The following is a 14,639-nucleotide window of genomic DNA, read 5'->3' on the forward strand; positions in this document are numbered from 1 at the left end:
AAAAAATTGGTATTACATAGTCACAATTTTTATTAAGTGTACTTCAAAATCAGAAGTCTTTTTACTATATGCTTTTTAAAAGCATAATAGCATTGTATTTGTCTCTTCTGTGTTTTCTACAAGGTGGCCGTTGTGCTTTTTTTGTAGTTTCCAATATTGGTGTAAACATGAGGAATTTGTAAGTCTTGAACAAGGACCAATAATTGTAGTTATCAGTAGAAAATAGCTCAGTTTTCATAGATTAAAACTAGAGAATCTTGAAGTTTTGAAAGTCAAATTTATTGGCTTAAAAGTTACATGTAACTTCAATAAGAAAAATTTCAGAAATGTATTTTCTGTTGTGGTACCACCTAAGATTTATGCTATGGTCTATATGCTCTTGAGACTGAAATTAGCATTGTCACCTCTCAAAAAATTCATTAGTTTATCCTTTAAATTACAGTGTAACACTATGTTAATCTAGCTTCAATACTGTTAACATTTAAGATGAAACAAACAATACCTTTAAAATAGCACTTAGAACAAATTGTGGGCTTATTAGGAGTGGGAGTGATTTTAAAGAGAGGTGGTAGCCTGTGGTTTTATGTGTGGACAACTCCCATCATGGAAATTCTTTCCATCCAACTAGTTCCTATCTGCAACCAACATGAATAGTATTATAAATGCCTTTGGTATTGAGAGAATAAATGATTGATGCACATTGTCACACAGTTTATGTGTTAGAGACAGAACTTAGATCCAATTCTTCTTGACTCCAAAGTCAGCACTCTACTTCCTCTCATTTTACAGATGAGTAAATATGCCTAAAGAAATTAAGTTAATTGCAGAGTCAGAACTCAATCAACCTTGTTCTCCTGACTCCTAATCCTGTGCTCTTCCAGCTGCACTATATATATCTAGAGCACATGGTACTGATAAAAAAGCCAATGATGAAATGGATCTAGTTGGTTGAGTAAAATAACTCTAAACTATTTTGATTTTTCCCTTAAATTCAAGATTGTTCATTATGGTCTTCAATTTACCTTCTCCAGTCTGTATGATAAAAGTGATTTGCATAGCTAACAATGCTGAAGGGATAATTCAGATTATTTTGTATTATATGCCTTCCAGTTCCATTTGATAATGCACATTCCAGTTTTTTAGTTCCTTTGGGAAAAAAGATTAGAAACCATAATTAAAGAATGTCATACATTTCATGCTTCAAGAAATTGACAAAACCCCCCACCCCTTTTATCCCCTGAAAATTATGGAGTCTTGGTGAAGAAAAATAGATCAAAATAATTGTAGCATTTTGCCTTTTTTATAAACAGCAACTCTTGGTTCTATTTTATTAATCCAAAAAGAATACTTCAATAGCACTTTAGTTAGCATTTTTATATTTAAACTATGGTTCCCTTACACAAGGATGAGTCAGATTTGATTTGAAGAAATTATATAAGCAATCTAAATTTGAGTTTGTGTACTCCTAAGGCACATTAACATAAATACTATTGAAAAGATTGTTTTCCATTTATGTGATAATACGAATGTTTGTGAGCAATGGATGCCTTAATATATACATGCTTATAAAACATACATGAAGCAAAAATGAAACCTAAATTTTTAAATGGCTTGCTTTTTTTCTGGCTTGAAACAAAATAGAAGGGAAAATATTCATCTTATTTTCAATATAGTTTTGGATAGTATAAAAATAAATCTTAGAAAAGGAAAAGTGTTCAAAGATTAAACAATGAAAAATCTCAATCCCAACTTAATTTAATAATTCAACTTAATCCCAATTTAATCTTTAATCTGCTTTGGAAGGCCTTAATTCAGTTGTGGATAATTGAATCTTACAGTATCTCATTTGAGTTATCTTCTGATTTAGATGATAAATTCCCCTGGGGTTTAGACTCTACTCTAAAGCCCCAACCTGCTTAATATAGATCCAAACACGTAGCAAAGGATCATCTTAGAACAGAGTTAAAATGGATTATGATCTATAATAATGAAATACCAAGAAAGAAGAAATACTTACTTGTTCTTGTTTTTTGGATCAGAGACTAGGGTGGGCATGACTGAACAAGACCTGCTTTTTACATGGTGGTAATATTACTACAGAAAAATAAAGTCAACCTTTGCATCCAGGGCTTTCCCAGGGAGGACTAGAAAGAACTTTGGAAAAATTTATTCTGTGTTATACACCTACTTTAACTTTGCCTACTGGTTAAACATAAAATCAAAACAATGAAATCTAGCCCACTGCTCTAAATACACTGCAGTCAAAGGTTAGGTATTTGCATGTTATCTGTAGTAAGTAAAATTACCTGCATCTGCCCAACAAATCAGTTTAGAGAAAGGGTCAAAGGTTAAACCATTAGGTAGTCCAATGTCTTTATTCACCAAAATTCTTCTATTTGTTCCATCTATAGAAGACGTTTCAATTTTAGGTCCTTCTCTATTCCAGTCAGTCCAGTACAGGTTGCTGTGGATGATTTAATTTATTTTTAAAATATTATTCACATCACTCAGGTTTATTTCCCTGTAAATGGTCCCTAAATGAACTGTAAGAGCACAAGGAAGAATATGTCAAAGCTCCATTTCTCTGCCCTAAGCCTCCAATCAAATCTCTATTCTACTTTGTATTATTGTAGGGGCCAAGAATGCAATAGCTATAGAAATCCATGAAGGACCAGAACAGGGAAGAAGACATTTGTTGGTACCCTAAGTACTATTTGGTCCTTGATTTGATTTATCATTCCTGTATTTCTGATACTCCATATTCCAATAGCTCCATGAGATGTGTCAGACAAGAATTTATATGCTTATTAGTTTATAGAGTTCCAGGCCTCTGAAGCAGGGAAAATTCATTAAAGAAGTTCTATTTGACCTTTTATAAAATGTCCAAGTTGATCAAGCACACACAAGTATGCCTAACATACAAGTAATGTTTTAAGGTCAAACCATACAATTGCAATTGTGCTTTAATTATGGTTTTAAAAAAATCTTATGTTCGAATTGATTACTCAAAAATGAGTGACTGGAATAAAATCTAGTCCCTTTAATAGGAGGCATTAACTTAAATTTATGAGTTAATGGTATAGGAAAGTGAGTAAAATTAAGCACTGATAGCAAAATTAGGTACTAATCAAAATGGGGAAGAAGTTAGTCAAGCATATTTGAAGACTGATTAGAAGGAACGAGAGTGAAAATCAAACTAAATGATTCAATAAACAGCTATGTACCAGGGACTATGCTAATTACTAGGGATACAAAGAAAGATAGTCCCTGCTCTGAAGGAGCCCTCACAACCTAATAGAGGTGACAACATACAAATAGCAATGTACAAACGATCTATATACAGGATAAATGGGAGAAAACAATAGAGAAGACACTAGAATTGAGGGGGATTAGGTAAAGTTTCCTGTAGAAGGTAGAATTTTAGCTGGAACTTAAAGGAAGCCAGGGAAGCCAAAAGGCAGAAATGAGGCAGGAGAGCATTGCAGTCATGGTGGAGAGCCAGTGAAAATGCCTGAGGTCATGAGATGGTGTGTCTTCTTCAAGAAACAGCAAGGAGGCTATTGTTACTAGACTGCACGGTATATGTTGTGGGGGGATGCAAGGTGTAAGAAGATTGTAAAGGTAGGGAGGGACTAGGTTATGAAACGCTTTGAATACCAGAATATGTTATATTTAATCCTACAAGTGGTAGGGAAGCCAATGGAATTTGTTTGAAGTGGGGGGGAGTGGGGATGACATGTAGATTTGATCAGACTTATACTTTAGGAAAAAAATCACTGACAGCTAAGTGGAGGATGGATCGGAATGGGGAAAAATTTGTGGCAGACAAAGCACAGACTATTTCAATAGTCTAGGCATGAGGTGACAAGAGTCTGAACTAGAGTGGTGGCAGTGCCAGAGGAAAGAAGGGGGAATATGCAAGAGAGGCATATTTGGAAAAGCAAAATCAATAGGCCTTGGCAACAAACTGAATATGGGATGAGAGAGAGTGAAGAGTCAAGAATGAAACCTAAATTTCAAGCCCATGTGAGTGGGAGGTTGGTGGTGCCCTTGAGAGTAATAGGGTAGTTTGGAAGGGGGAGGGGAGGGGTTGTAGGGTAGGAAGGAAAAGTGATGAGTTCACTTTTGGACATACTGAGTTGAAGATGTCTACCAGACATCCAGTTCAAGCTGGTTAATAGGCAACATGAGACTGGAGGTCAGCAGAAAAGTTAGGGCTGAATAATTAGATTTGAGAGTTTTCAACATAGAGCTGATAACTGAATCCACTGTAGCTTATTAGGTCACCAAGTGAAATACCATAGACGGAGAAGAAAAGAGGGTCCAGAACCCTGTGGGATACCTTTGGTTAGCAGGCATGACCTGGATGAAGATCTAGCAAAGCACACTAAGAAGGAATGGGAAAAAGAAAGGAAGGAAGAAAGAAAGGGAGAAAAGGAGGAAGAGAAGAAGAAAAGAGAAAGTAAGGAAAGAAGGGAGGAAGTAATGAAAGAGAAGAAGGAAAGGACAAGACCAAGTCACCAAGCTGCAATAGGAACTTTTCTCTAGTTTCTGCTTCTGCTCTATGGATATGGACTGAGCACTACAGGAAGAAAAAGGAAGCTTATATTGTGAAATGTTCTTATTAGGGCAGTTAAAGCTGCCAGCTGCCTAAGCAGAGTGTTATGACACATGATAAAAATATAAAATATGAGTAAACTTGGACTAGGAAAACTTTTGATTCAAATTAGAAGCTCTTGAATGACTTGAAGTATTATATTAATATCTGGGATGGGATAGGGTAGGAAACTATGACAAGGTTAAGTGGTATTGCTAATAACTAAAGACTAACAAAGAAGGTCCCATATTGTATCTAAGTGTTTGTTTTCCATAATAGCTTCTTTTTTATGATTAATTCACAGATACTCTCAGAATGGAAGACTTGGAAGAGTCAATAAAAACCTCTTCTGATTCCTTCATTTTACAAGCTGAGGTATCTCTACTTCCCTTCTAGATTTCTCAGAAGAACATGTGAACAAAAAACCTGAACACCATAATGTAAAAAATATTACAAGAAAATTGCATAGAACTTCTTCTTCACCTATTACTCTTTATGCCTTCATATATCAAGAAATTGTTCTATTGAATCAATAGTTAAATTATATTTTTATGTGGATTTTATATGAAAGCATATCATGTTCAATAAGCATTTGTTATTGCCTACTATGTGTCAGGCACTGGGGATACAAAAACAAAAATGAAAATAGTCCCTGATTTAAGGAGATTATATTTTATCAGAGAATTGATATATATGCATATAACACATGTATCGATAGAAAAATAAATGAAAGATAATTTAGGAGAGGGAAAGCTAGCAACTAGGGGGATCAGAAAAGGTCTCACATAGGACATGACATGTGAGCTAGCTTTGGAGGAAACTAAGGATTCTAAGAGGTAGAATATGGGAGAGGTGCATCCTAGACATGGAGAATAGCTTGGGTACAAATGAAACATCATGTGTAGCATGGGCAAGAAAGCAAGTTTTGCAGATCGTAGAAAGAGGAATAATATGTAATAAGCCTGAAAACGTAGGTTGGAGCCAGGTTGTAAAGGGCTTTAAATAGCAGTCAGATAGATTTGTATTTGATTCTACGTGTAAGAGGGAGCTGGAACTTGAAGGAAGTCAAGGAAGCCAGAATATGGAGATGAGGAAGGAGCCTGAGACAGCTTTGATATCCAGCCACTGAGGTAACTGCCATTGAAGGGGAAGTAGTCAAAAGTGAGCAACAGGTGAATATGAGTGAAAAATATTAAAATCACCAAAAACCTCAGGAGGAAGAAAACTTTTGTTTAAAGATCTTTAGCATAAACAGATAAACCAAAAGGAAAGATATGGCCTCTATATCAGCAAATCAAATCCAGATATCTATGATATTCCAACAGATACCTATATATTATAAGACTAAGGAAAATGAATCAATAGTTGATGAGGAATAAGAAGCTAAGGATTTCCAAGACAGCATGAAACCACAGCAAGATGTTCCTGAATAGTTTAAAAAAGGAATAAGAATTGTGAAAGCAGATTTTTTGGCCTGCATCAGAAATAATCAGGAGAACAGAAAACTTGAATCCATGGGGCCAAACATCACTAAAGAAACAAAAGGAGAGACCAATGAATTGGGAATAGCAAATACACTGAAGTAAAGGATAATCTAAAGAAGAGAAGCGAAAAATTTAATGTTAAAAGAAAATAATGATATCTACTCAAGTAAAACATATTATCTCAAACACAGGATGCATACAGCCAACAAGAATCACAGGTTTCCCAGAAGAATCTGACAAGTCAAAAAATTTGAAAACCATAAAGTAAGAAATATTACAAGAAAATGGCCTAGAACTTCTGAACATATAAAACCAAGTGCTAATTGAAAAAAAAATTCACAGATAGTCTCTAGAAAAACAAAACAAAACAACTATGATTTACACTTCAAGCCATATAGTAGTTAAATAATTCCAATAAAAAAACAACAAATTTAAAAGTGACCAAGGGAAAGATATTCAAAAAAGTAAATTTGAATAATATATTGGGTACCCAATACTCAAGAGAAACTGGAGGGGAAGGAATTTGTTCTGAAGAGCAAAAGGAGTTCAAGATGCAACCCAAGGTGATAGGCTCTGAAAACCTGAGCCTATTAATGAAAAAGATAGATGTTCTTTTAAAAAACAAGCTTTTGAAGCATTCCTATAATGCAAACCAGACCTCAAAAAATTATTTGCTTTACAATCACCCTAGACAACAGAAAAACAAGAAAGTTAAACAAATACAGCAAATAAGGGAAGCATAGATAACAAAACAGATTACCCTGGGGGGCAGGGGGGAACTGAATGAGAATAACATCTATGGGGTTAACAACAAAAACATAACAATAGAAAGACCACAGCATTCTAATAGCACATAAGGAGACAAGGGTAAAAATGCAAGTCAAATATAAGTGGTGATAGAGAAAAAGGTCTGAAACATCATAGACCAAACCTCATAATGTATCTATTTCTTTGTGGGACTAAATTGCAGAACAGGAGGATGCATAAAAAGAAGAGAGGAGGAAGAGGATAGAAAGGGATATGTGATATTCCCCAATCAAGTCAAAGATTAACAATGAAGGGAAAATAACTCGTGTGTATATATAATTATATAATATTAAATTATTATATTATAAATTTATAATTATATGGTTATTATATTACATAATTATAATATATAGCATGTTATATAATTATATATTATTACATATATATAATAACCCTCCAAAAAGAAGAGCAGGCAAAGGGAGGGAGGGACTAAAACAGAGGGAAGAAAGGGAGAAATCTTGTTTCAGAGATCTAAGGGAGGTACCACTGAAAAAGGCTCCTGTATGGGAAGAAAGTTCTTTAAATGGATATGGAGGACTTCCAGTAAGTAAGATCAGCAGGGATTTGGTGCTTAGAGAGAATCATCCTACTTTCTGGAGGCACTGGACCACCAGAAGAGTGTGAGGGTATGGATTCACAGAGATTTTCTGGCAAAAGGGAAAAAAAAAGTATCATGAGGGAGAGCAAAGGGTAGTAATAAACTGTACAATCAGAGACACAGGAAAATTCTTAGCATGTGTCAATACTTTTATCAATTACAAGAATGGATATTTTTAAGAGTGAGACATAAATAGAAAAAAATGCACCACCGTCATTCCGGTCCCCCAGGCTTGCAACCCAGCTATCATTCTCAACTCCTCATTATCTTTTTCTTCATGGCACCACTTGCCAAGGCCTATTGACTTCACTTTTGTAGCATCTCTCAAATGTGCCCCCTCTCTCCTCTTATATTGCCACACCTTAGTGCACACCTCTATTACCTAACATATGGACTACTGCAATGTCCTGCTGGTGAGTTTACCTGCCTCACGTCTCTCCCCACTCCAACCCATACTCCATTTAGTCACTAAAGTGATTTTCCTAAAGTTCAGGTCTGACTATTTCTACCCACCCCCTCCCCTATATCCAACACACTCATACCTCCAGGATCAAATACAAAATCCTCTGTTTGGTGTTCAAAGTCCTTCATAACCTACCCCTCCCTTTACAGTCTTCTTACAATTTATTTACTACTACATACACTTCAATCCACTGACACTAGCCTCTTTGCTGTTCCACAAAAAAAGATACTTCATCTCTCTGCTCCAGACATTTTCTCTCACTGTCCCTCAAGCCTGCAATGCTCTCCTTCCTCATTTCTGCTTCTTGGCTTCTTTCAAGTACCAACTAAAATTCTATCTTCTATAAGAAGATTTTCCCCAACTCCTCTTACTTCCAGTGCGTTCCCTCTCATAATTACTTCCCATTTATCCTGTATAGAGCTTGTTTGTACCTATTTGTTTGCTTGTTCTCTCTTAATTATATTTTGAGCTCCTTGAGAGGTGGATGATCTTTTTCCTTGCTGTGTATGTTCAGTACTGTGTACAATGCTTGTACAGTACACCTACTATGTAGGTGCTTAATAAAAGCATATTGACTGACTGACCAGGGGGAAAAAATCATTAAGGCAATAATATGGAGGTGGTTTACAAAAGGGAACTTAAATTAAAAAAAAAAAAGAAAAAGGATCTATATGTACAAAAATATTTACAGCAGCTATTTTTGTAGTGGCAAAGAACTGGAAATTGAAAGGACAGCTATTAATTGGAGAATGGCTGAACAAATTGTGGTGTATGATTGTGATGGAATAATAATGTGCTATAAGAAATGATGAGTGCATTCAATATTCACATTTTTCCCCCCATGTGTTGATAGCCTACACACACTTCCTATGAAGGTCTCCTCATCAATGAGTGTAAAATGTTCACAGGAAACTAAGCTTAAAGTTTATGGTGAAAATTTGTTTACATTGCTATTTAATTAAAAGCTTTTGTTACTTTAAAAAAAAAGGATATCTGTGAAGACTTACATGAACTGATGCAAAGTAAAATTGAGCAGAGTTTCATTTTGGATATTACTATAATAGCAGAAGCGATACTGTAACAACAATTGTATATAATAGCATCATTGTACGATGATCAACTCTGAATGTATTAGGTATTCTCAGCAATATGATGATCTAAGACAATTCTGAAGGACTTATAATGAAAAATGCTATCATCCATCTTCAGAGAAAGAACTGATAGATTCTGAATACAGATACTTTTTTTTTTAAAAAAAACTTTATTTTCTTTTTTCAAACTTTTTTTTGATCTATGTTTTCTTTCACAACATGACTAATATGAAAATATGTTTTGCATGACTGTGCATGTATAACCTTTATCAAATTCTTACCTTCTCAATGAAAGGTGAAGGGAGGAAGGTAAAGAATTTGAAACAATATTTTTTTTTAAAAACAAAGTTAAAAATTCTTTTTACATATATTTGAAAAAATAAAATATTTTTAAAAAAGGAACTCAAAATAAGTACCTTAGTAGCTTTACTTCTGCGAAGAATATAGAGACTAAGGAATGAATAAATAAATATAAGGACCATGAATCAAGAAATAGAGATCTAGATAAAACAGAAAAGGAAGTGAAACAATGAAGAGAATGAGGGAATAAAATGCTTTTTAGAAAAACAGGGAGCCAGGATGGCAGAATAAAGACAGGGACTCACCTGAGCTCTCCCCCAAACCCCCCAAAATACATTTAAAAATGACTGAACAAATTCTGGAACAGCAGAACCCACAAAAATGATGGAGTGAAACAAACTTCCAGCCCAAGACAACTTGGAAAGGTCTGTTGCACCAGGGTGAAAGAGGAGTGCAGTCCAGTACAGACCAGGCCCCAGAAAACCTCAGGACAACTAAATCACTGGCAGCAGTGGCAGTTTCCAGACTTCTGAGCCCACTAACGCCAAAGACAACTTGGAAAGTTGGCAGGAAAGATTTGTCACACCTGGGTGAGAGTGGAGCACATTCCAGCGCAGGCCACACCAGCATAGCCCTTGCCTCAGCAAACCAGGAGCAGACCTTGGAAGCTACTAAATGAGCAGTGGCAACTGCTGCTTCCAGAGCTCTCAGTCCACAGACATTAAGGGGGTCAAACAACTGGTCAGAAGGAGAGTATAGGGGTCTTTTTGCTAGCACTGACTGAGGACTTTGTTGTTTTGTCCATACTTGGATCTGGGTCACAATCCTGGGTGGCAGTCCCAGGGAGAGGAAGAGCACCAGCATAGTTGACCTTACGGAAGTAGTGGAAGAGGGACCTTCCTCACAGTTCCAGAGCAGAAAAGAGTCAACACCTCTCCTGAGATCATACCGCCTTGAAAGAACTGAAAACTTACAGGTCCCTACAAGTATCCCTGAAATCAGCTGGACAAAACCCCTGAAGATTAGGGCAGTGTGCCCTCCACCCTGGAAACAGATCTCTACTTTAACAAAGAGTTAAAAGTGAAGTAACAGACTAGGGAAAATGGGCAAACAGAAGAAAAAATTCTGACCAAAGAATGTTACTGTGGTGACAAGAAAGATCAAAATATATATTCAGAAAGACAGCAAAGTCAAAGTTCCTACATCCAAAGCCTCTAGAAAAATGTGAATTGGTCTCAGGCCATGGAAGAGCTCAAAAAGGATTTTGAAAATCAAGTAAGAGAGGTAAAGGAAAAATTGGGAAGAGAAATGAGAGTGATGCAAGAAAATCATGAAGAGTCAACAGTTTGGTAAAAGAGACACAAAAAAATACTGAATAAAATAACACCTTAAAAAACAGACTAGGCCAAATGATAAAAGAGGTCCCAAATTAAAATAATTTTGAGGTACTACCTCATACCTATTAGATTGAACAGAAGAGGTAAATGAGAAATACTGGAGTAGATTTGGGAAAAATAAGACATTAATGCACTGCTGGTGGAGTTGTGAACTGATTCAACAACTCTGTAGAGCAATTTATGCCCAAAGGGCTATAAAGCAATTCATAGTCTTTGACCTAGAAATACCACTACTAGATCTGTATCCCAAAAGAGATAAAAAACAAAAAGGAAAAGGACCTATATGTACAAAAATATTTATAGTATCTCTTTTCTTGGGGTAAAGAATTAGAAGTTAAGGTGACGGCCATCAAGTGGGAAATGGCTGAGCAAGTTGTGGTATGTGATTATGATGGAATACTATTGTACGGAAGGAATGATGAGTAGAATGCTCTCAGAAAAACCTGGAAAGACTTGCAAGGGCTGATGCAAAGTGAAATTTATTGAGTATAAAGTAACAGCAATATTGTAAAATGATAAGCTGTGAATGACCTAGCTATTCTCAGCAATACAACGATCTAAGACAACTCTGAAGGACTTATGATGAAAAATGCTATCCATCCCCAGAGAAAGAACTGATGGTGTCTGAATAGAGATTGAAGCATACTTTTTTTTTTACTTTATTTTTCTTGAGGTTATTTTTTTTGTCTATGTTTTCTTTTACAACATGACTATTATGGATAGGTTTTGCATGACTACACGTGTAGAACCTATATCAAATTGCTTGCCTTCTCAATGGGAAGGGGTGGAGAGGAAGGAAGGGAGAGAATTTGGAACTCCAAGTTTTAAAAAACGAATGTTAAAAATTATTTTTACATGTAACTGGTGAAAAATAAAATACTAAATAGAATTCAAAAAAGAAAAACATATAGAAAATGAAATTTAAAACTAACAAAACAAGTTAAGAGATTTTACTTGACTACTTAATTCATTTTGTAGTTTTGCCAATGTATTTTTTCAACTAATAAAGGCTGGAAGAAGCAATGGGGTTCAAATCCTTATTCTGATATGTAATAACTGTGTGACCATGAACAAGTCACCTAATCTCTCTGAGTCTGAGCTCAATTTTATCATCTGTAAAATGAGGATAATATTTGTTCTATGTAAATAAAAAAGACATTATGAAGAAAGTAATTTGAATTTTGCTTTTTCCCTGTTCACACTATATTTATGATTCAAGTCTTTATAAACACATTATCCTTTAGCAATAGAGAATACCAAGAAATCCACGCTGACCCTCTGATTGGATCCACAGTGATGGCTCGAGGATTCACCAGATCAGTGTCAAAGAGAACCTTGCGCTCTGAACCATCCAACTTGGCACTCTCTATTTTATCAAGGCCACTATCTGTCCAGAACATGGTTCTATGGAAATAGTCAACGGCAAGACCTTCTGGGCTCATCAGTCCTAGAAAGGAAGCAAAGGCAAATCTTAAACACTGGGATAGTTAATGAACTTGAAGTACAGATATTCCCTTCTGTGTTTCAACTATAAATAAGAATCCTAAGATGATTAAAATCACAAGACCTAAACTAATAGTAGAAGAAATCTGGAGGAGCAGAAGGGGAGAATAAAGGATCTATGGTATAATGTCTTGACTGCTGCTGTTGGTGTCAGAAAGACTGGGTTAGAATCCTTCCTCAGATACTTAGTAGATCAGTGCTGTTGGAAAGTTGCGATGTTTCTGAGCTTCAGGTTTCCCCATCAAGAAAATGATGCTACAAGATTGTTGTGAAGGTCAAATGAAACAATGTACTAATTAAAATAAACCTTAAAGTATCAGGTAAATATCAGCTATTATTATTTAATTTTTGCCTTCATATCAGAGCTCAGGATAAGGTCTAGTACACAGTACCAGTACTTAATCAATTCTTGTAGATTATTAATTGATTATTATTTTTATTTTTTGGTAAGGCAATGGTATGAAGGGACTTGCCCAGGGTCACACAGCTAAAAAGTGTCAAGTGTCTGAGCCCAAATTTGAACTCAGGTCTTCCTGACTTCTAAGGCCAGTGCTATATTCACTGCACCATCTAGCTGCCCCTTATTAATTGATTATTGAAGAAACACTGAATCTGTTTAAATAAGTTCAATTATCACAATTTTCCTTATGCTCTCTGATAAAATTTTTTAAAATTTAAAAATGAAAATGACCAAGGCCAATTGTATCCTATTTTATAGTGGCAAAATTGTATTTTTGTGGCCATTCTTTCCTCAGTGCTTTACCCACTGATGCTCTTCAAAATGTTTCTCTTTTACATTAGAAGTCACAGAATCTTAGGTGCAATAAGGAGGCATTGAGGATTCCAGTGTAAACAAGCATTAACAATCACCACCAGAATCTAGACTAACATTGTCATTCCTTTCTCTGGTGATACTCAAAGGACCTTCCTTACCCTCACATACCACATATTAGATCATGATTATTAGATAGAAAAAGGGCTTGCATTTTGGGCAACTCTACAGACGTGTACAATTCAACCACTGTTGTTTGATGACAGTAGCAAGAGAGGGTGATATTGAGTACGAGAGGAAACCAGAGGACAGACTGTAGCACAAAATAGTCAAATGACCTGAAAATAATGAAAAATTAAATTTAAAATGTTGTTTTGTGGTAATTGCCTCCACTATTTACCTGAACTGATGACAATTTCAGGCTCATTGCCTAATTCCAGACTGGCCCGACTGATTACACGCCCAGCAACATCTGTCCAGTATACCATCTTCTCCTGGCAGTCATAGTCTATCCCTACCACAATGGAACCCTTTGAGAAACAAAACAGAAGAGAAATAATTAGAAATTGTGTGGTTGCTTTTATTTATTTTTAGCTGTTTTATTCAAATAGTGCTGCTCTGTATAGCGGTCACAGACACACAGAATCTTAATTATAGAAATGCTCCTCTGCCATTACAACATCCCCAACAATCTAGTCTTTGTTTGAAGAATTTCAGTGAAAGGGACTACTTTATGAGGTAGTCCATTCTACTTTTGGATAACTCTAAATGTTTTGGAAAGTTTTTCTTTACCTAAAACCCAAATCTGTCTCTCTGAAGCTTATATTAATTGCCCTTCATTTTGTATTCTAGGATCAGCAGCACAATTTTATTTTATTATCTGAAAAATAGCCCAAGTTGGCTCTATCTGATGGATGTTAAATTGTGTATAACCCTTTATTTACTAAAACTCCTTATATAAAGCCTCCAGGCTTTATGATACACCTATAAAATGTGACTTCCTGTTGCTTGAGCTGTGACCCACCTTAGATTTAGGTCTACAAAATTTTGAACCAGATTCTATACTGCCTACAAACATTCTCTTGTTTTGTCCATCCTCAAAAATCCTTTACTTGATCCGTCCATCCCCATAACTATTGTCCCATATCTTTCCTCCTTTTTTGTGACTAAACTTTGACAAGGGCATCAACAGAATATTACTATGCTATAAGATATGATAAGTTCAATTATTTTAGAAAAGCACAGAGAGACCTCTATGAAATAATGAAGGATGAAATGACTAGAACCAAGAGAACACTGTATACAGTAACAGTAGTATTGTTTTAAGAACAATTTTAAGCAAGCAAGTTATTCTATTATAAATACTCAAATTAACCTCAAAGATCCTATGAAGGAAACTGCTGTTTGAATCCAGAAAGGAATATTGCTGTGGTGCAGGAAGTGATGAGCTGGTTGACTTAGGAAAACATGGAAAGACCTAGATTTATGAAGGAGATGTTATCTACCTTCAGAGAAACAGATGTTAGGAGGAAATAAACACTGTATGATCTTACATATATGTGTATGAGTGTATATGTGTATATATGTATATGTTTATAGATATATCCATGCTTAATTGTAGTCTTCT

General features: G+C 35.5%; 1 protein-coding gene across 2 annotated transcripts in view; it reads right to left on the minus strand.

Annotated features, from left to right (window-relative positions):
• Nucleotides 1-14,639, minus strand: part of NID2 (nidogen 2) — a 133,474-nt gene that overhangs the window by 1,654 nt on the left and 117,181 nt on the right. Inside the window, exons 15-18 of one of the 2 annotated variants that reach the window (XM_027841629.1) lie at nt 13,413-13,542; nt 12,013-12,184; nt 2,307-2,464; nt 1,023-1,146 (exon numbers count right to left, since the gene is read on the minus strand). In XM_027841629.1, the coding sequence (XP_027697430.1) occupies nt 1,023-1,146; nt 2,307-2,464; nt 12,013-12,184; nt 13,413-13,542 (584 nt within the window). Of the gene's footprint in view, nt 1-1,022; nt 1,147-2,306; nt 2,465-11,994; nt 12,185-13,412; nt 13,543-14,639 lie in introns of both variants that reach the window. The other variant, XM_027841621.1, reaches the window with a different exon arrangement.

This window comes from Vombatus ursinus, unplaced genomic scaffold, assembly GCF_900497805.2.
Source record: "Vombatus ursinus unplaced genomic scaffold, bare-nosed wombat genome assembly UNPS02004746.1, whole genome shotgun sequence".
NCBI lineage: Eukaryota > Metazoa > Chordata > Mammalia > Diprotodontia > Vombatidae > Vombatus > Vombatus ursinus.